Source organism: Xiphophorus couchianus, chromosome 5 (assembly GCF_001444195.1).
Source record: "Xiphophorus couchianus chromosome 5, X_couchianus-1.0, whole genome shotgun sequence".
NCBI lineage: Eukaryota > Metazoa > Chordata > Actinopteri > Cyprinodontiformes > Poeciliidae > Xiphophorus > Xiphophorus couchianus.
In genome coordinates this window covers 32,398,606-32,417,063 of record NC_040232.1, presented here as the reverse complement: position 1 = coordinate 32,417,063, position 18,458 = coordinate 32,398,606, and the positions used below count along the sequence as shown (strand labels likewise).

The following is an 18,458-nucleotide window of genomic DNA, read 5'->3' as shown; positions in this document are numbered from 1 at the left end:
GCAGCGTTGTAGTGAATGACCTTACGTTTTTATTCACTTTCTAGCCCGCACCATCATCCTTTCCACCCACCACATGGATGAGGCTGACATCCTGGGCGACCGTATTGCTATCATTTCCCATGGCAAGCTGTGCTGCGTGGGCTCCTCTCTCTTCCTGAAGACTCACCTCGGAACCGGCTACTACCTGACGCTGGTCAAGAGAGACTACGACCTGTCTCTACAGTCCTGCAGGAATTCTGCCAGCACCGTCTCCTACATGAAAAAGACAGAGAAGGTAACCGAAAAGACATTTTTATGCTTAATAGTCTGCATTAAAAAAAAAACATAAAGATGAATTTATTAAGGTTTTTTTACCCCCACTTTTTTCAGGAGGACAGCGTATCAGAGAGCAGTTCAGATGCTGGTCTTGGCAGCGAACCTGAAAGTGAGACTACCACTATTGGTAAGAACTGGAAGCTTAATGTTTCTAGATAAAGAGTTCAAAAATGATATTCACCCACCTTTCTGTCTTTTTTTTCTGCTCATCTTTCCCATTAGACATCTCCCTCATCTCCAGTGTGATTTTCAAACACGTCTCAGAGGCTCGTCTGGTGGAAGATCTCGGGCATGAGATCACCTACGTCTTGCCATACCAGTCGGCTAAAGACGGCGCCTTTGTTGAGCTTTTCCATGAGCTTGATGATCGACTTACTGACTTAGGAATTTCAAGTTACGGAATTTCTGACACCACCTTGGAAGAGGTAGGGGCTGCTTATTTAACATAGCCTTTTAATCCATTTTTAGCTAAGATTCTTTGAATCTCAAGGGAACCCTTAAATTGACCTTGTTTCTTTTGATGCGGCAGATTTTCCTGAAAGTGGCAGAAGATAGCGGTGTTGATTCTGTTGAGCTTTCAGGTGAGATTTACAATGTTTTAAATACGGCAAATGCAAATGAAAACAAAAATAAAAATCAAATACAAGCACTGAGAAAATTGTTGAGTAAAGATAAACAAGTGTACTTTGGTGTTTTTGTAGATGGAGTCGTACCAACCAGAACCCGACGGCGACATGCTTTTGGAGACCACCAGAGCTGCCTGAAGCCTTTCACCGAGGATGATTTTGACTTCAATGACTCTGAAGGTGACCCAGGTAGAATTTAATTGCCCGCCACGCAGCGCAATGACGAATCTTTTAGTTTTAATACTGAGGGGCATTGTGCATTTGAAAAATATGCAAAAATCAGAAACATTGCACAGAAACTTAGCCAACCTGAGGCTCATGTGCTGCTGTTACAAAACTGGAACAGTTGCATGCTTTTAGCAAAAACTACAAGTTTCATTGCTGTTGCAAAACCAGAGAACACATTTATCTTGTTTGTACGTTTGCTGACAATGTGTCTTTTCTGTGCAGAATCTCGTGAGACTGACTGGCTCGGTGGAACAGATGGCAAAGGTTCATATCAGGTCAAAGGCTGGAGTCTGAAGAGACAGCAGTTTGTTGCGCTCCTGTGGAAACGGTTCCTCTACGCTCGCCGCTCTAGGAAAGGCTTTTTCGCTCAGGTGTGCTGTGGTTAATGTTACATCCAAGAACTCGATGTAAAGTTGTGATGCTCTTATCATTAACACAACTTAGTAAATTCATTATTTTACACCATAATAGAACCACGCCCATTTTATTGCACTGAAGTTTAAATGCATTCTTCTGGTTCGTGTTTTTCAGATTGTTCTGCCAGCAGTGTTTGTGTGCATTGCACTGGTCTTCAGCCTCATTGTTCCTCCGTTCGGGAAATACCCGAGTCTGGCTCTGCATCCCAGCATGTATGGAGAGCAGTTTAGCTTCATCAGGTGGGGCGTCATTCCCATGTTATTAACCTCTGTCCTAATATCTGGCAATCTTTAGGAAAAATGTAAACCTTCTTTGCGTAATTCTAGATAGCATTTTGTCACAGCGGTGTTTACGCTTTCGTTTCTGAGAACAAAAAAGAAACAGTATAAATGAGTGAATAGTGTTTTTTCATTAAGAGGTGTACATACTGTAGATGTAAAAGATTGCATAAGGGCAGTAAGGATTATTATTTAAACAAGTGCTGCTAAAAGACCTAGGTGATGAAGGAAATAACTGCTTTTTTTTAAAGATTTTATTGTGAGTTAATACACAACTCACAAAAAAGTTTATATAATTTCTTGTATATTAAGTGTAAGAAATGCCATTATTTAAAGCAGTGGTTCCCAAAGTGTGGGGCGTGCCCCCTAAGGGGGTCACAGTGCCATTGCAGGGAGGGTGCCGGAAGCGGTATGAATGAATAAAAAATCATTTAAAAAAACAGTTACACAAAGTGTTTCACTGTAAACATGGTTTGTAGTTTTGCTGCAACCTAAAGTGTGAAATAAACTTCAGTGGAGTTTGAAAACAAAATATGTGTATAGGTTTATGTCTGGTTGAACGATGTGTGTGCTCAGTTGATTTTTCTTTTCTTTTTTGGGGGGGATTTTATTGTAATCCATAGGTGGGGGCAGAAGAAAATCTTTGGGAACCACTGATTTAAAGTGTTTTGTCTGTGCCTTTGCAGTAACGACATACCCGAAGAACCCCACAACAACAAACTGCTGGGAGCTTTGATGGACAAACCAGGATTTGGAACTCGATGCATGGAAGGAGAGCCCATACCGTAAGTAGAAAATAGTAACTTTATTCATGGAGATTATTTATCCAGAAAACGTTAACTTCAGTAAAACAAAAATCAAAATGATGTAGTAATTAGAAATAGAAAAGTTGAGCTGAAAACTAAAATGTTCTCTCTGCGTCCTCCAGGGACACTCCCTGTGTGGAGGTGAAGGATGATTGGATGCTCCCTCAGGTTCCTCAAAGTGTCAGTGATATATTTGACAAAGGCAACTGGACTATGGAAAACCCGTCTCCACTGTGTGAGTGCAGCTGTGAAGGCCGTAAGAGGATGCTGCCCGAGTGTCCCGCTGGGGCCGGTGGACTTCCACCGCCACAGGTCAGTAGGACCAACAAAAATCTGAAACAGACTCAGTTATGGCAATAAAGTGGTACACACATAAACTCAACTTGGCACACAGTAATGAAGTATCATGGTTTGTCTTTGTATCCAGATGATGATCAGTGACAAAGACACACTGCAGAATTTGACTGGTAGAAACGTGTCGGACTACCTGGTCAAAACCTACGCTCAGATCATCGGCAAGAGGTAAAGACTCTTACCATCCTTTCCTCTGAAGCCATATTTCTTACTTATAAGTTCTAGCCTTTCATTATATGGTTTCTCCTTTTACAGCTTGAATAACAAGATCTGGGTCAATGAGTTCAGGTACATTCTAAGACATTATGCATCTTAAAAAAAGAGCCTGAGTGCTTCTCTGCTGTGAGCTGCAGTGATGTAAAAATGTGTGCTCTCCATAACAGATACGGTGGATTCTCTCTGGGCGCCCGAGGTTCCCATGTTTTGTCCCACACAGGTGATATTGATGAAGCTATTGTGCAACTCAGGCAACTCTTCCAACTTGAACAGGTAAGAATTAGATTAGAATAATGATATAATTCTTATTATACAGAACCAGTTTGGTTTTACTAAAGGAAATTTCTATTTTGGTCTTTGTTACTGAGGGTAACACAAAATCTGCATGGACCCTAGATAACTTTGGTTTATGATTATAGAGTTATAGTAAATATTAAAATTTAAGCAAACATATTACATATTTGCTAAAGACGACTCTCTGTCTCTCTCCTTTCCTTTCTGCCTCATCCATCCTTTAGGGAACGACAGCCCATCGTTTTTTCAGCAGTCTCTCTGGTTTTATCCAAGGATTGGACACAAAGAATAACGTTAAGGTTAGCAACTCTATATGTTTTTGAATTTCACACTTCAATATATTTTGATCGGTGCTCTGTTTAAATAATTACTGGTTATAAACAGTTAATATCTTACCTGCAGTGCACAATTCTTTTGTGTTTTTATTTAGTATAAATCCATGTTAGTTGGTTTCAGAGGCTAAGCTAATGGCTAGTCTGAGAGGGACCAAAGACATTTATTCTCTTATAATATTGTCATAGAAGTTTATTTATTTAAACTTTTTTCATGTTTGCATTAAGTGAATGTTTACAACAAATCTGATGAATTTTACACAAGAAATGGCGGTTGAAGATGGTCATCCATCAATGATCTTCCTCTGTGAAATACTCATGTAAAGCATTTTCAGTCCCAGCAATAAATAAAAAGTAAAGAAATGTAAAGAGCAAAAACATTTTACTAATTCAGGTCAATACTGCTATTGATTCTTGCATCATGTTACAACATGATAAATGAAATAATTTGCCATTACAGGATTTCTTCCTGAAGTAGCTCTTCAGAGAAACTGTAATTTTTTTGTCACAGCGCCATATAGAGTCCTGGCATGACAACTACAGCTGACTCAAGGTGTCTTGGCAGTGCTGTCGAAACGTGGAACTTTTGCTCAATCATCATATGAAAATACTGGCAACTTCCGGATGATGTTCTCATGTAAACGTAGACTGAGAAACTTAAGATATCTTGGAATGTAATTTTAGAGCTACTTAAAAAATTCACCCAGTTCATCTCTAAGGCAATGGTTTAAATCCAAGTTTAAAAACTCCCCCCCACCCTTCCTTTAGATTTGGTTTAACAACAAGGGCTGGCACAGCATTGGCTCCTTCCTCAACGTGATGAACAACGCCATTCTGCGGTCGAGTCTCAAACCTGGTCAAGACCCGACGAAGTTTGGCATCACCGCTTACAACCATCCACTAAACCTCACCAAGGAGCAGCTCTCACAAGTTGCATTGTGAGCATCACAATCAATCTGACATATGAACGCAAGCGGAAAGTTTCCCAATTTACAATTCTTACTTTTTGGGTTTTAGGATGACGACATCTGTGGACGTGTTGGTGTCCATTTGTGTCATCTTCGCCATGTCCTTTGTCCCTGCCAGTTTTGTGGTCTTCCTCATCCAGGAGAGAGTAACAAAGGCCAAACATATGCAGTTCATCAGTGGTGTGCAGCCCTTGCTTTACTGGCTGGCCAACTTTATTTGGGATATGGTGAGACATTACCAAGTCAACACCACTCGAGTAGCAAAGTATTCTAAGTGGAAATATTAAAAGACCCTCCTCTTCCTTTTCCTTCTCACAGTGCAACTACATCGTTCCAGCTGCGCTAGTGATCATCATATTTGTCTGTTTCCAACAAGAAGCCTACGTTTCTTCCACCAATCTACCAGTACTGGCTCTGCTGCTTCTCCTCTATGGGTAATTTGGACAAACTCTCAATACTGAGGCTTTGCACTTCAACCACATTCAACGATTTCGTGTAAATTTATGTTTTGCTTATTTTACCAGGTGGTCAATCACCCCTCTGATGTACCCAGCCTCTTTCTTCTTTAAGATCCCCAGCACTGCCTATGTAGTTCTAACCAGTGTCAACATACTGATTGGAATCAATGGCAGTGTGTCCACGTTTGTCCTGGAGTTGTTTGGAAGTAATGTGAGTAAATGTTACGAGTTTCAACATTTTTTTAAAAAAGCATTAGGAAGTTAAATTGGCATTAATTGCATTCCTCTCTCAGGAGATTGGTGGTATTAATGACATCTTGAAGAATGTATTCCTCATCTTCCCTCACTTCTGCCTGGGTAGAGGACTGATTGACATGGTGAAGAATCAAGCCATGGCTGATGCTTTGGAGAGATTTGGTGAGCCTTTACCTTGACCTGTTATAAATGTTATAGTCATATCATTAACTAGGACAAGAAAAGTCTCATGAAAGGCCATGTTAAAGAGACGAAATGTCTGTTATAGGTGAAAACCGGTTTCGCTCTCCTCTGGCATGGGACATGGTGGGAAAGAACCTGTTCGCCATGGCTATAGAGGGAGTTATTTTCTTCTGCATCACCGTCCTCATTCAGTACCGCTTCTGCTTTAAAGCCAGGTGGGTAAATCATGTCATCAGTCGAGTTACCCTACCACTTACCCAAACATCACAAATGAAAACATTAGTTGTGGGTTGATATTTCAAGCTATGACGCTCAAGTCCACTGAAATTTGAACTCTCCTATTTTAAAACCCCACAGATCCTCCACCGGCCATCTGAAACCAATTGGAGAAGAGGACGAAGATGTTGCCAGAGAGCGACAGAGGATCCTGAGCGGCGGTGGACAGTTGGACATTCTTGAGCTGAGGCAGCTCACCAAGATTTACAAGCGGAAACAGAAGCCGGCCGTGGACCGGCTGTGTGTTGGCATCCCTCCCGGAGAGGTAAGCCCCAGTTTACAGAAAATAATACAGAGGAACATGCAAGATTTTTTGTATTCTTCTATGAAACTAAGCAAGTGTGTTGAAATAGTCATAGCAGATATGCTCAATGATACACATTTTCCCTTGTAGTGTTTTGGTTTGCTTGGGGTCAACGGAGCAGGAAAGACCAGCACCTTCAAAATGTTGACTGGAGACTCAGATGTGACCAGCGGTGAGGCCTACTTAGCTGGCAAGAGGTATGAAACAAGACAAGCATTCTTATTTCATTTAAAACTAAAATAACATGCGAAAACTTTGGAGACTAATGTTCTTGTGTGTTTTCTCTCCTTTCAGCGTAAACACAGAAATAAACGAGGTGCATCAGAACATGGGCTACTGTCCTCAGTTTGATGCCATCAACGACCTTCTGACTGGAAGAGAGCACCTCGAGTTCTACGCCATCTTGAGAGGAGTACCTGAGAAGGAAGTCTGCGAGGTCAGCAGCAACACACATCATTGGTCTTTCATGTCCAACCCACTCCAATAACATGTATATCAAACAAAGAAAAGTTAAGCTTGTCCAAACATTTAGCAAAACACTTTTTTTCCCCACTAGGTGGCAGAGTGGGGGATACGGAAACTGGGATTGATCAAGTATGTGGACAAAGCAGCAGGGAGCTATAGTGGAGGAAACATGAGGAAACTCTCCACTGCCATTGCACTCATAGGAGGACCCCCTGTTGTGTTTTTGGTCAGTGAGACTACATATTAATCATAAAACATAAAGATGGCAATGTTCATGTTGGTGCTAGCTGATGTGTTACACAGTATATTTCGGCTAAAAATATGTTATTACCTTTGTAACAGGATGAACCAACAACAGGAATGGACCCTAAGGCACGTCGGGCCCTCTGGAACGCCATCCTGAGCATCATCAAAGAGGGACGTTCCGTGGTCCTCACCTCCCACAGGTCAGTCGAAGCATGTCTTTGAACTATTGAAATTAATAAATTCAGTGAACAATGTCTGTGTATTGAATACATGTTTTCTCTCATGGTTTGTCACAGTATGGAGGAGTGTGAAGCACTCTGTACCAGAATGGCTATCATGGTGAACGGCAGGTTCCGCTGTCTGGGCAGTGTGCAGCACCTTAAAAATCGGTAGGCCTGCACAAATGAAACATTTCATTACAAAACATTTTGTTTTGGTAACAAAACAAGGGGTGAAACCTGTAAACCCAAAGCATTTTTTTTTTCATACTCAAATTTCTTTTTCCACCATTATTCACACTTAAAAAAATAAATGTCTTCCACCAGGTTCGGAGACGGCTACACCATCATCTTGCGCGTGGCGGGACCGGACCCGGACCTACGGCTGGTGATGGAGTTCATAGAGCGGGAATTACCGGGGAGCACGTTGAAGGAGAAACACCGCAACATGCTGCAGTACCAGCTCCCGTCTTCGCTCACCTCCCTCGCCCGAATCTTCTCCCTTCTCTCCAAAAACAAGGAGGCACTCAGCATAGAGGACTACTCTGTCTCTCAGACTACTTTAGATCAAGTAAGCAAGCAAACACAAAGTCAGTGGCGGTTCTTTCATTAACCTTTGTCTACAACCGCTCAAACATGTTCAAAATTCTGATATTGGATAAAATATAGTGCTGCTCTGCAAAAGAATCAATGAAAAGCAATAGAAAACTCGTTCAAGTTACATTTTTATCTTGTGCCTGTGCTGCTAACCCACACTTTTTTACTGACACCCTGAGTAGCTCACTATAGAAACTGCCACTGCAAAAGATTCAAATTAGTCTAGCAATATCTAATTGTATATATTTTTTTTCTTTTCGCCTCCCTCAGGTGTTTGTTAATTTCGCCAAGGACCAAAGTGACGAGGACCACTTGAAAGACATCCACCTGAGCAAGCGGGATGCAGTCGTGGTGGACCTTTCTCAATTGAACTCTTTCCTCACGGACAGCAAAACAAGAGAGAGCTGCGTCTGATTTCTGAATCATGCTTCATCCTCTCTCCCTGCTAAAAAAAAACAACGTGGACCACTCACTTGTGGGGGAGACGACCTATGGTCATTTTTTTTTATTTCTATTTTTTAGTCTTTTTTAATTGTCATCGTGTTTCAGTGAACCTGCGTCTCATCGCACAGCCTCCGATGGAGGCAACGACGGCAGGTTTCGTGACAGACGCTGAAACGATGAAAACTCAATGCAAATCAATGCAAGTCAAATAAACATATATTTAAGATTAGAAGATAGCTGTGTAGAGGTTGGAGACTGGTGCTTCTCCTCTTCACGATGTGGACAGGAAGAAAAAAGACACTTGAAGCGACGGCAGGATCTGAATTTCTCAGTTCGACTGGAAAGTCCAGGTTACTGACTTCATGGATAAGACACTTTGGTAGGGGATAACTCGAAACGAAATCTGGAAGGTTTTCGTCCCCATTCCTCGGAGCAGACGGCAGCAGTCTGCGGGACTGTCTGTAAGCAAGCGACAGCAGAGTTTATGACGTTGTAAAAACAAAGTCATTCGAATCATTCACTGCCAGCTGTTGAAAGATGGACTGACTATTTTTTTTTTTATTCAGGGTCAAACCTTTTCTCGATTTCTATTTGTTACCAAGCCAGTTGTTTTATAATCCAAGAGATGGTTGAAGATAAGCATCTAAAAATCCCGTTTTAGTCTCAAATGTGCAATCATCTGTGTTTTAACCTTTGCTAATCTGAAAAAAGAAAAATCCTTTTAGGCAGGCATGGTTAAGTTGTTTCTCATGGTTGTCTAATAGTTCAAACTGCTAACCAATGTGGGGTTTTTTTAATGTATTTGGTGTCCTTAACATTGTCCAGCACAGTGCCTAATCTGGTGGAGCGTCAAGCTTGAGCACTCCATTAAAAACAACAATGTATGTAGGCTGCCAAGGAATGTATAAGACCAATACCAACATGCAACAAAGCATATAGAAAATAGTTTTATTATAGGTTATTGTGAAATGATGTGTGTGGGGGGAGGGGGGGGTTCAACTGTTGTCCTTCATTGTCAGAATCAAAAAAAAAATAAAAATAGTGGTTCCCTTATGTCTGGTTAAGACGTGCATTCTGCTCGTCTGGCTTTACTCATCCTGCCCTCTCTTTTTTTTTTGCACGGCCACAAGGTGGAGTCATCAGCAGCTCTATTTGTGTGAACCTTAGATCTGAAATATGTAAATGTTTTTGGTTGTGGCCTTCCAGAGGGTATGATGGGAGCACTTCAGATCTGAGCCTGTGCTGCATGGATAATATGTACAGTTGCAATTTTTTGATGTTAACACTGGAGTGAACTAACTAACTGTCTGTGTGCCAAACAAAGCTGAACTTTAAACACTGACCGATCAGCAAAAGGAAACGAGTGTTTTATAACGTTTATCCATCAGGTCAGTTTGAAATATATTCCTCTTTCTCTTATCAGCCAGGGTTGTTGTATAAAAAAAAGTGTGCACTCTCCTTCTTTTCTTAACTAGACTGCAAGTTACATTCATCCTGTGGAAAAATTGCCAAAGTCTGCCCACATCTATTAACTGCAACTGAGGATGAGACCGTTGTTTTTAGCAGCTAATCAACCAGCCAGACTAAAAACGAGGACCATGTAAATTAAAATTGTGCTTTTAATACTTTATAGTTAAAAAGAATCATCCAGGATTTTAACTGATTACAGGTGCTCTGTCTTGTATAAAATCTTGGAAGGGGTTTCAATTATCTCTGGGATCTGCTAACTAAAACTGAGGATTTTATTCTCTTCCTTGAAACCTCAGATTTTTAAAGAATTTGAGCACTTTACAGGCTTAGCAGGCCTTTGTTTTCATTTTTTTTAGACGTAGAGATGTAAAAAGAAAAATCTCTCCACTGGAAAACAGATGCGACAAACAACAAAGCTACGCCACCGCAGTGAAAAGTTTGCTAGAAACTTGAACTAGAGAACAAAGGCTTGTGTATTTAAGAGAAATGTGATGAAAATAAGTGAAGAAGTTGAGAAAGAGAAATAGTTGTGAGAAATTCAGGACAGAATGAGGGTGGTGATTCTTCTCTTTTCATTCTCAATATTATTCTTTGTTTACATTTTTAAGTATTACAGCTGTTTGAGTCTGTTACTCATTGTGAATAGTTATTCTTTACATTAATAAAAAAAAAAAATCATATGTTTTGACAACAAATGTCTCCCGACTGTATTTTTTGTTTATTTTATTCACTTTGTTTTTGTGTACAGCTGAGAAACTTAGCATTACACATCAACATTTTCCTCAGAAGTTATATTTTCAGTCGGATTACTGATATAAAATCGACAGCTTCTATGTAACAACGCATGTAATCCACACACTCAAAAAGTGTAAATAAATCAGTCCATGAATTAAGTGAAAGTGGAAAAGCACAAGGAATAACAACTGTATTCAATACTTAGGACACTTCTTGTTGCCTATGACAGCTTCTAGACGTTTTCTGTATGGAGAATATTGCATTTTTTTAATTGCCAGGCAATTGAAAAAGCTGTTTGAGGTAACCTTTAAATTAATTTCAAACAATGCTGCACATGTGGCCTAACAGGCATTCAGGGGTTGCTGCCGTTTAAGCATTTTTAAAAGATGTAAAAGAGATTGCGAACAGTAGTGTGAACAATATTCACATCATGTTTTATTTGTGCTTAAGCATATTCCCCCTCAGTACCTACTGTTATGCAAATTGGATTTGTACATCAATATATTGCTAGATGAGGAAGTGTCATCGATAACCCATAAAATGCTGCAATTTTTAAGTAATTTCAGAGTATAGTTTTACAATTGTTGAAAGTAAACCTATTATTATTAATGTTTTAGTAATTTTTAAAAAGTTTTTATTGAACAGATGCTATCTTAGAAATAAGACTTTTAATTTGAGCACACACGTATACTGGTATATGTGGCATTGACTGTTTCCCCAAACAGGCCTGGAGGTGGTTTAAATGGACTAACCTTTCCCAAGTACCTACAGTAGAGCAGGGGTCACCAACATGGTGACCCCCGCAGGCACCCGGTCGCCTGAGGGGACATTGTCAGTCGCCCACGGAGCAAGTTCTAAAAATAGCCATTGTCATTAGGGAGCCCTGCCAAAGAAATTATTTAATTTAATGTTTTTACATTGAAGTAATAACATTTGTTTATATTTAGATTTTTTTTTAAAGTAAATTATAAAAAATGTTTGAAATAAATTGCTTTATGCATAAAACTCTTTTCTATGGTTAAAGTTCAGAACTATGCGCTGATGCCTGCAGGATATCTTTTTCTTCTCTCCACAATTTTGTTAATAGTAAAGAGGGTTGGATAATAAAAAATACCATAACTTTTTTCATTTAAAGGAAAATCTCACAGTGCATACAGCTGTAAAGCTGCAGCTGCGACAATCCATACTCTGTCACTTGTGAAGGTGCCATACATATAAAGTTTATTTACTTATTAACATCTCTACAGCTTCTTCCTTGCTAAACTAGCATACAGCATAAATTGTATAATACCGAGAAAAGCAAGAGCAAGAAAAGCAGAAGGCCACAAGATTGATGACATTTAGACTTTATTACAATGTGACAAGAGTAGATATAATTTTTCCAGTTTGCTTCATAGTATTGATTTTATCAACTGCACAGATCAGCAGTTTCCCTCCCTGACGAACATGATGTTCTTTCTGGTTTTCATGAGGAGAGAACTGAGACATGGCATAGCTGTGATTCACTCATTCAGATGCAATATTATTTATAATACCAAACAAAACATAGTAACTAATTTTTCTGAACAGTTGAAAGTAATTTTTTAAGCTTAAAATGTATCTAAGGTAAACTCTTGTGTGAAGGCAGGATAAGAATTGCTATTTTTTCCTTCATTGTAGAAAAACATTGTAGAAAAACCTTCCTGTTCTTCTCAATGGTTGATTCACACTTATTCTGTTGTATTTCCAAAGATAAAACAAGAAATTTCTTTACACTTAAAAATATAAACGCAACAATTGTTTTTTCTCCCTTTTTGTCATGAGTTAAACCCAAACATCCAAACTTTTTTCTTTATACACAATATGCATTGTTCTCTCAAATATTTTTCACAAATCTGTCTAAATCTGTGCTATTGAGCACTTCCTCTCTGCCAAGATAATTCATCTCATCTTGAAGTTGTGGCATATCAAGATGCTGATTAGACAGCATGAGTGCACACTGTGGGCTTCAGACTGGCCACAATAAGAGGACATTCTGAAATGTGCAGATTTGTTTCACTGCACAGTGCACTGAAAGGTCAGACATCCACTCATTAGCTGCCTTTCCATTGCAAATGTGCGCAAAACCTTGTTTGATGTTCTGCAAATGTAAAAAAAACCACACACACAATTTAGCAAATAAGAAATGCAAATAAAATCACGTGAGTAAGTTTGTTCAGGTGATAAACATAAAAAAAAACATACCACACTTCTCCTCCTGCTAGTTCCTGTTTGGTTTTTTTTTTAATGGCATGTTTATATTAAGCAAATTTATTTTCTAAATGTCAAATTACATAGCCAATGGTGTTCATAAACACAAATTTATGAACTATATTTAAGAGGAATAGTTCTATTGTATACATGGAAAACTGCATCTGAGGATGAGACTTTCCAGCAGAATCTATAGAAAATAATAAAGTAAGTTTCTTTTTCTTGAATAATCTAACTGATATATAACAGTGCTGGCATCACAGTTCATATATGATGTCAAGGCTTTAGATAACAACCAGCTCTGAGGGTCAGTGTGAATTAACCTGTAAAGTGTATTATGCATCATAAAATATAATCTATATAATTTTGTATGTTTTTGTTTGTACTGTAGAGTTTGACCTTAACATAGTGATCAGCTTAAAACAACTTATCAAAGCAGGTTTTATTGTAAATAGAAATTAAATAGTTACAGCTGTCCTTTGTAAAGAAACTACTTTCAAAACTATACCTTCAAAACAAATGAAACAAGAAAAACTTTCATTTCTCACCTGCTGCGACACAGGTGAGCAGAAACACGAAAAGTGTTCGAGTCATGATGTTGGTGAATGTCCGTTCTGATGTTGAACTCAGAACGGACAAATACTTCTCTGTTTAAAGGTTATTTATCTGTTTCATATGGGTGTGTGTGCATGCATTTATTTGTAATACCTTATGGGGACCATTTTCCTGACATATACTACATTGTGGGAACCCACACATGTTTGCGTGGCTATCTTTGTGGGGACTCTCCATTGACCATGGAAAGTCCCCACTTCTACATCCTAAGCCTTACTGTTATCCTATCCCTAAACCTATCCATTACATACCTAACCCTAACCCTAAACACCTTAGTCCTAAATCTAACCCCTGACCCAAAAACAGCGTTTCCCCTTGTGGGGTCCAGGTTTTGTTCCCCACAAGGAGCAGTGTATGTGTGTATAGGAGCTTGGCAGCTGATAGCACAACCTCATAAAATAGTCATTATCACATATTGCACAGACATAAAGATACTATTTGTTAATCACTGGGTGTCAACCAACATAAAGAATAAAAAATTAATTAATTAAATATATGGATATACACTAAGAACATTTACATACTTTATTGAGAACTTTTATTTGATTGGAGAAACACACCAAAGCAAAATAGGAAAAAAAGAAAAACTATAATAAGATCTTCTTAATGAAAGACTAGACAAAGGCTGATCAGAAAGATTATGGAAGGGTTTTTAAATCCTCAAATTGTTTGGATTTGTTTTTTCATGGTAACATGGAAATATTACGCTGCATGATTTCTTTTCTTTTTTTGCATGGGCACAACGTGGAGTCATCAGCAGCTGTTTGTGAGAACCTTAGACCTGAAAAATGTAAATGTTTTTATTGTGGCCTTTGAGAGGGCATGATGGGAGCACTTCAGATCTGAGCTGGTGCTGCATGGATAATAAGTACAGTTGAAATTTTGTTATGTTAACACTGGAGTGAAAACCTGAACTTTTATCACTCCTCTTCCTATTAGCTTGTTGTAAAAAAGTTTTCTTGAGAAAAGGAGAGTGCAAAGTCTGCCCACATCTCTTAACTGCATCTGAGGATGAGACAATTGCTTTTAGCAGATAAAGAACCATCCACCCATCTTCTTCCACTTATCTGGAGTTGGGTCGCAGGTGTAGCAGTTAAGTTAGAAGGCCCAGACTTCCCTCTCCCTAACCACTTGGGCCAGCTCCTACATTTCTACACTTAAACAGTTTTCTAAAGTGGATTTTTTTGTACATTTCCAAATTTCATTGAGTTAAGGGAATTATTCTACGCAGCTATGGATGGCATGTAAAAGAATAGTCTTTTTGCCCTCCAGCATTGTGCACAAACCAATAACATGCAGAGAGTTTATACTTGTAAACCTGATTATGATTAAGTCAGTGCCTCACCAGCTATGAACCTCACTGCACGTCACTGACCCATGGAGTAAAAGGCATTTGCCAACGTTTGCCAACCAGGCGTTTGCCAACATACCCCACCTCCAGGCCTGGTTCAAGAGTGGGACCCGCGTCCGGGTGAAGGAATACTGTTTCCAATTGTTTTGCTCGTCATAAGGGGGCTATGCAACCAGCAAGACTAAAAACGAGGACCATGTAAATTAAAATTGTGCTTTTAATACTTATTTTCCCCCAAAAATTAATCATTCAGGTTTAAAATTGATGGCTAATTTTGATTTTGTCTTCTTTTTGTTCTTTTTCCTGCTTCTTTACAGTGATAAGACTCATTTAATGGTAAGCAGACCTCACAAACCTCACTGGTTGTTCCAAAATTTCACCCGAAAAATCAAAAATTCTGTATTAAAAAGCAAGAACAATGTAAAGAACATGGGTGTCTTGTACTTTGGAGCCTCATTTAAAGGCGGTAACTAGGACTGCCTCTTACCATCTTGGACATATTGCCAGAATTAGACAAGTTTTATCATCTGAAAATACAGAGCTGCTTATTCATTTGTGTCCTCACGTATGAACTATGTTAAGATCTTTAAATGGTCAGGTCCCTCACTACATTACCAACATTTTGATCCCATCATCTTCAGCCAGAACCTCTCCAGTTAAATGTTTTACATTTGTTCTTATCAGCTGTTCTTACCATATTTGTTTTTTTGGGGTTTTTTTGTCTAAGTCTGTATTTCGGTAAAGCACTCTCTAGTTTTAGCTGTAAAAAGTGCAACATAAGGTTTACTCACTCACTTGCTAATATCTCTTTAGTCTTTTCCGTCAATTATAAAGCAAAGCCTTCACAAAGTATTTTTGGTCAATTTTCTAGTGCAGACATCTTAGTACTATTGAAATAAGACGAAACAAACTTACAAAAAACTTTTCAGCAAGATATAGGAGTTTGTTTCAACTCAATAATACCTTAAAGGGGCAGTATTATGTGTTTTTCAGACATATAGAGCCATTTTATACCTCAATCAAATAACTATATCACCTTCAGTTGTTATAAAAATGCCATATATGTCAATTATGACAGACAAGAAAATTGACTTCTTAATGTAAGGTCTTGAAATTGGGCTTCTGTCTCTTTAAAAACTCCTCTTCTTTCTTAAACTCCACCTTCAGGAAGTCATCACAACATTGCTCCCCTATTAACCCTTTCATAACATTTTTCCCAGTGTTTCACTAGCAGGTAGCTCTTATAATGAGCTCAGTAGATGCCCACTTCCACCAGGTGTTTTCTGATTGAATCTTCTGAAGGAGCTGAGTGGAGGAGTGGTGGTGGAGGTCTGCTCTATGAGGCTGAAGCTCAGCTTGTAGTTTATGATTATATTTGAACATGAATGTTAGAATGTTTCAGAAATGGCGCTCGGTTCACCCAGGCGTTCTGCACAGCTGAGTGGTTGCCAAGGAAGATTAAAGGATTTCTCTAACTTGCATGAAAGAATCAAAGCAAAACTCCAGGTATGTTTTTGATGAGGGAAAAGCATTGTAGCATGATGTAAAGCTCAAAAAGGCTCATTTTAGATATTAATACTGTCCCTTTAATATTCATTTTAAAAAGAACTAGTTCTACTGGCAGGTTTTTTTTACAAAAAAATGTCTTATGATTTAGAAAAACAATCTGCCAGTGGAACTTGGATAAAGTACAATTATTGACTTAAAACAAGCTCCTACATCTTGGAGAGAAGTTGCTTTTGTCAAGTGTATTAAGATATTTGTACTATAACTACACAAAAATACTTGGTAAGATTTTGTGTTTTTGCAGTGTTGTGAAGATAATATGCATCACAAATTGTTGCATAATATTGAGAGAAACAACCAGAAGGTCACATGTTGATCAAACTTAGACTTTATTACAATGAGACAACAGTGGATTTTTCTGGGTTGCCTCATAGTGTTGATTTTATCAACCATACTGGTCAGCAGTGTCCCAGTTTGGCGACCAAGATTTTCTCCTTGGTTTCACTGAGGAGAGAATTGTGACATGATAAAGCAGCGATTCATTCATTCAAGTCAGATGGTATTTATAGCAATAAATAAAACGAAGTAAGTATTTTTCTGGAGACATCCTTTTGTATAAACAGCTTTCAGTGTCACATTGGGTGACTACCAGGTTGGGACTAAAGCATTTTAATTTAAAAAGAATCAGGTTAGGTGACTTAAAATGAACATGTGAATCATGTTTGTGCAGCAGCTGAGTGTACTCACTGCATCTGCTTGCAGAGGAGACATTCGTTGCCATAAGTCTGTCCGTCGCTTCCACACACAGGGCGCACATTCATTGTGCATGTCCAGATCCTTGGATCAGCACAAACAGCCTGTCGGACATGTGAACAACCCAACATCACATAAGATTCTGCCTAATAATAGTAAGTTTTATTCATACACTTAATTCTAAGATTTATATTACCTTTCTGTTGTCCTCACACTTGTGCGCAGCAACTTTAGAAAAAAAAGAAAGTTTACTTTTATAATCCAACTTGCATTTACCATGTTGACATCACATTTGATATATCCAGCTTTAGATGACTACTTTCAGCATTGCGTATCAGTATGAATCAAGCTGTAAGGCGTCTATTATGCATTCAAAAGAGAATTTAGATAATATAATATGTGTGTTATTATCATAGGACTTCACCTTATTGCTGTGATTAGCATAAACAGTTAAAAATCTCCTTCGTAGAAAAAATAAAATTCTTTGAATAAATACTTTCAAAATAAATTAAACAAGAAAATAATTAATTTTTTACTTGCTGCAACACGGATGATCAGGAGCCCCAGCACAAGTCTTCCAGTCATGATGTTTGTTGATGAATAACTGAATGCACAGATCAGTGGGTGTATATATACAGGTGTACTGTCAGTCACCGCCTCTGATTATATGTAGCTGTTTGCTGGGAGTGAGCGACACAGTTGATGACAAAGAGAGGGGAGGTAAAACATGGAGAAGTAATAGCAGAAGGGAGCATAGCAGTCGTTGAAGAGAAGTCAACCAAGAAACTCACAGGGCGATGAGATTCTTGGAGGTCACCCCGTAATTGGTGGGTTGTCTGTTCTAGCCCTTGGGCAAGACATTTTACCAACTTTGTCTGCTGTTGGTGGTCAGAGGGACCGATGGTACCAGTCAAACTACCTTAGCTACAATCCAGTAGATTGCTACCATCAGTGTGTGAATGGGTGAATGTAGTGTGAAGTGCTTTGTGGTCCTCTTGACTTGATAAAGCACCAATCAACCACATGCCATTTACCAATTACCAAAACTATAAGTACCTTGGAATACCATAAACAAATGGCAACCAGAAAGACACCACAAGGAAGGCAGCAAGAGACAAATACCAAGTATTATTTGACAAGTATTGTGAGGTAACGCAAAAGTTTTGTTAGACAATGCAATACTTTTTGGAGGTTACGCAAAAGAATAAAATCCTCCATGTCTCCAAGGTGGCTCTGTAATATATATCAAATATGACTTAAGATAAATTTGACTTCTTTGTCTTGAAATTGGGCTTCTGTCTCTTTAAAAACTCCTCTTCTTTCTTAAACTCCACCTTCAGGAAGTCATCACAACATTGCTCCCCTATTAACCCTTTCATAACATTTTTCCCAGTGTTTCACTAGCAGGTAGCTCTTATAATGAGCTCAGTAGATGCCCACTTCCACCAGGTGTTTTCTGATTGAATCTTCTGAAGGAGCTGAGTGGAGGAGTGGTGGTGGAGGTCTGCTCTATGAGGCT

The 18,458-nt window shown here is 38.8% G+C and overlaps 2 protein-coding genes across 4 annotated transcripts in view; one reads left to right on the top strand and one right to left on the bottom strand.

The window, feature by feature from the left end:
• The window catches only part of LOC114143839 (ATP-binding cassette sub-family A member 1-like), a 36,204-nt gene extending 25,759 nt beyond the window's left edge, over positions 1–10,445 (top strand). For 2 of the 3 annotated variants that reach the window (XM_028016173.1, XM_028016174.1), the window contains exons 23-49: positions 45–274; positions 370–442; positions 538–740; positions 845–896; positions 1,017–1,130; positions 1,392–1,540; positions 1,701–1,825; positions 2,551–2,649; positions 2,793–2,982; positions 3,098–3,192; positions 3,280–3,312; positions 3,408–3,513; positions 3,759–3,833; positions 4,635–4,804; positions 4,884–5,061; positions 5,153–5,268; positions 5,359–5,503; positions 5,586–5,709; positions 5,816–5,945; positions 6,088–6,271; positions 6,401–6,507; positions 6,605–6,746; positions 6,867–7,001; positions 7,118–7,221; positions 7,318–7,410; positions 7,567–7,810; positions 8,107–10,445. In XM_028016173.1, the coding sequence (XP_027871974.1) occupies positions 45–274; positions 370–442; positions 538–740; positions 845–896; positions 1,017–1,130; positions 1,392–1,540; positions 1,701–1,825; positions 2,551–2,649; positions 2,793–2,982; positions 3,098–3,192; positions 3,280–3,312; positions 3,408–3,513; positions 3,759–3,833; positions 4,635–4,804; positions 4,884–5,061; positions 5,153–5,268; positions 5,359–5,503; positions 5,586–5,709; positions 5,816–5,945; positions 6,088–6,271; positions 6,401–6,507; positions 6,605–6,746; positions 6,867–7,001; positions 7,118–7,221; positions 7,318–7,410; positions 7,567–7,810; positions 8,107–8,250 (3,560 nt within the window). In that variant the 3' untranslated portion in view covers positions 8,251–10,445. The remainder of the gene's footprint in view (positions 1–44; positions 275–369; positions 443–537; positions 741–844; positions 897–1,016; positions 1,131–1,391; positions 1,541–1,700; positions 1,826–2,550; positions 2,650–2,792; positions 2,983–3,097; positions 3,193–3,279; positions 3,313–3,407; positions 3,514–3,758; positions 3,834–4,634; positions 4,805–4,883; positions 5,062–5,152; positions 5,269–5,358; positions 5,504–5,585; positions 5,710–5,815; positions 5,946–6,087; positions 6,272–6,400; positions 6,508–6,604; positions 6,747–6,866; positions 7,002–7,117; positions 7,222–7,317; positions 7,411–7,566; positions 7,811–8,106) is intronic. The other variant, XM_028016175.1, reaches the window with a different exon arrangement.
• Positions 10,446–16,556: 6,111 nt separating this feature from the next.
• Positions 16,557–17,581, bottom strand: LOC114145582 (ovomucoid-like). Its single transcript, XM_028019214.1, has 4 exons — positions 17,476–17,581; positions 17,136–17,167; positions 16,934–17,043; positions 16,557–16,690 (listed from the first exon to the last, which is right to left on the bottom strand). The coding sequence occupies exons 1-4, from the start codon at positions 17,522–17,524 to the stop codon at positions 16,645–16,647; spliced, it is 237 nt and encodes a 78-aa protein (XP_027875015.1). The 5' UTR covers positions 17,525–17,581; the 3' UTR covers positions 16,557–16,644.
• Between the last annotated feature and the right edge of the window lie 877 nt (positions 17,582–18,458).

What these genes read in the sequence shown, in the direction of transcription:
- LOC114145582 (XM_028019214.1), bottom strand. Translation starts at nt 17,524, where the DNA reads ATGACTGGAAGACTTGTGCTGGGGCTCCTGATCATCCGTGTTGCAGCA. An exon ending in GATCATCCGTGTTGCAGCAA is followed by an intron (nt 17,168 to 17,475) that starts GTAAAAAATTAA and finishes TTTTTTCTAAAG; the next exon opens with TTGCTGCGCACAAGTGTGAG. An exon ending in CTCCTCTGCAAGCAGATGCA is followed by an intron (nt 16,691 to 16,933) that starts GTGAGTACACTC and finishes TTCTCTCCTCAG; the next exon opens with TGAAACCAAGGAGAAAATCT.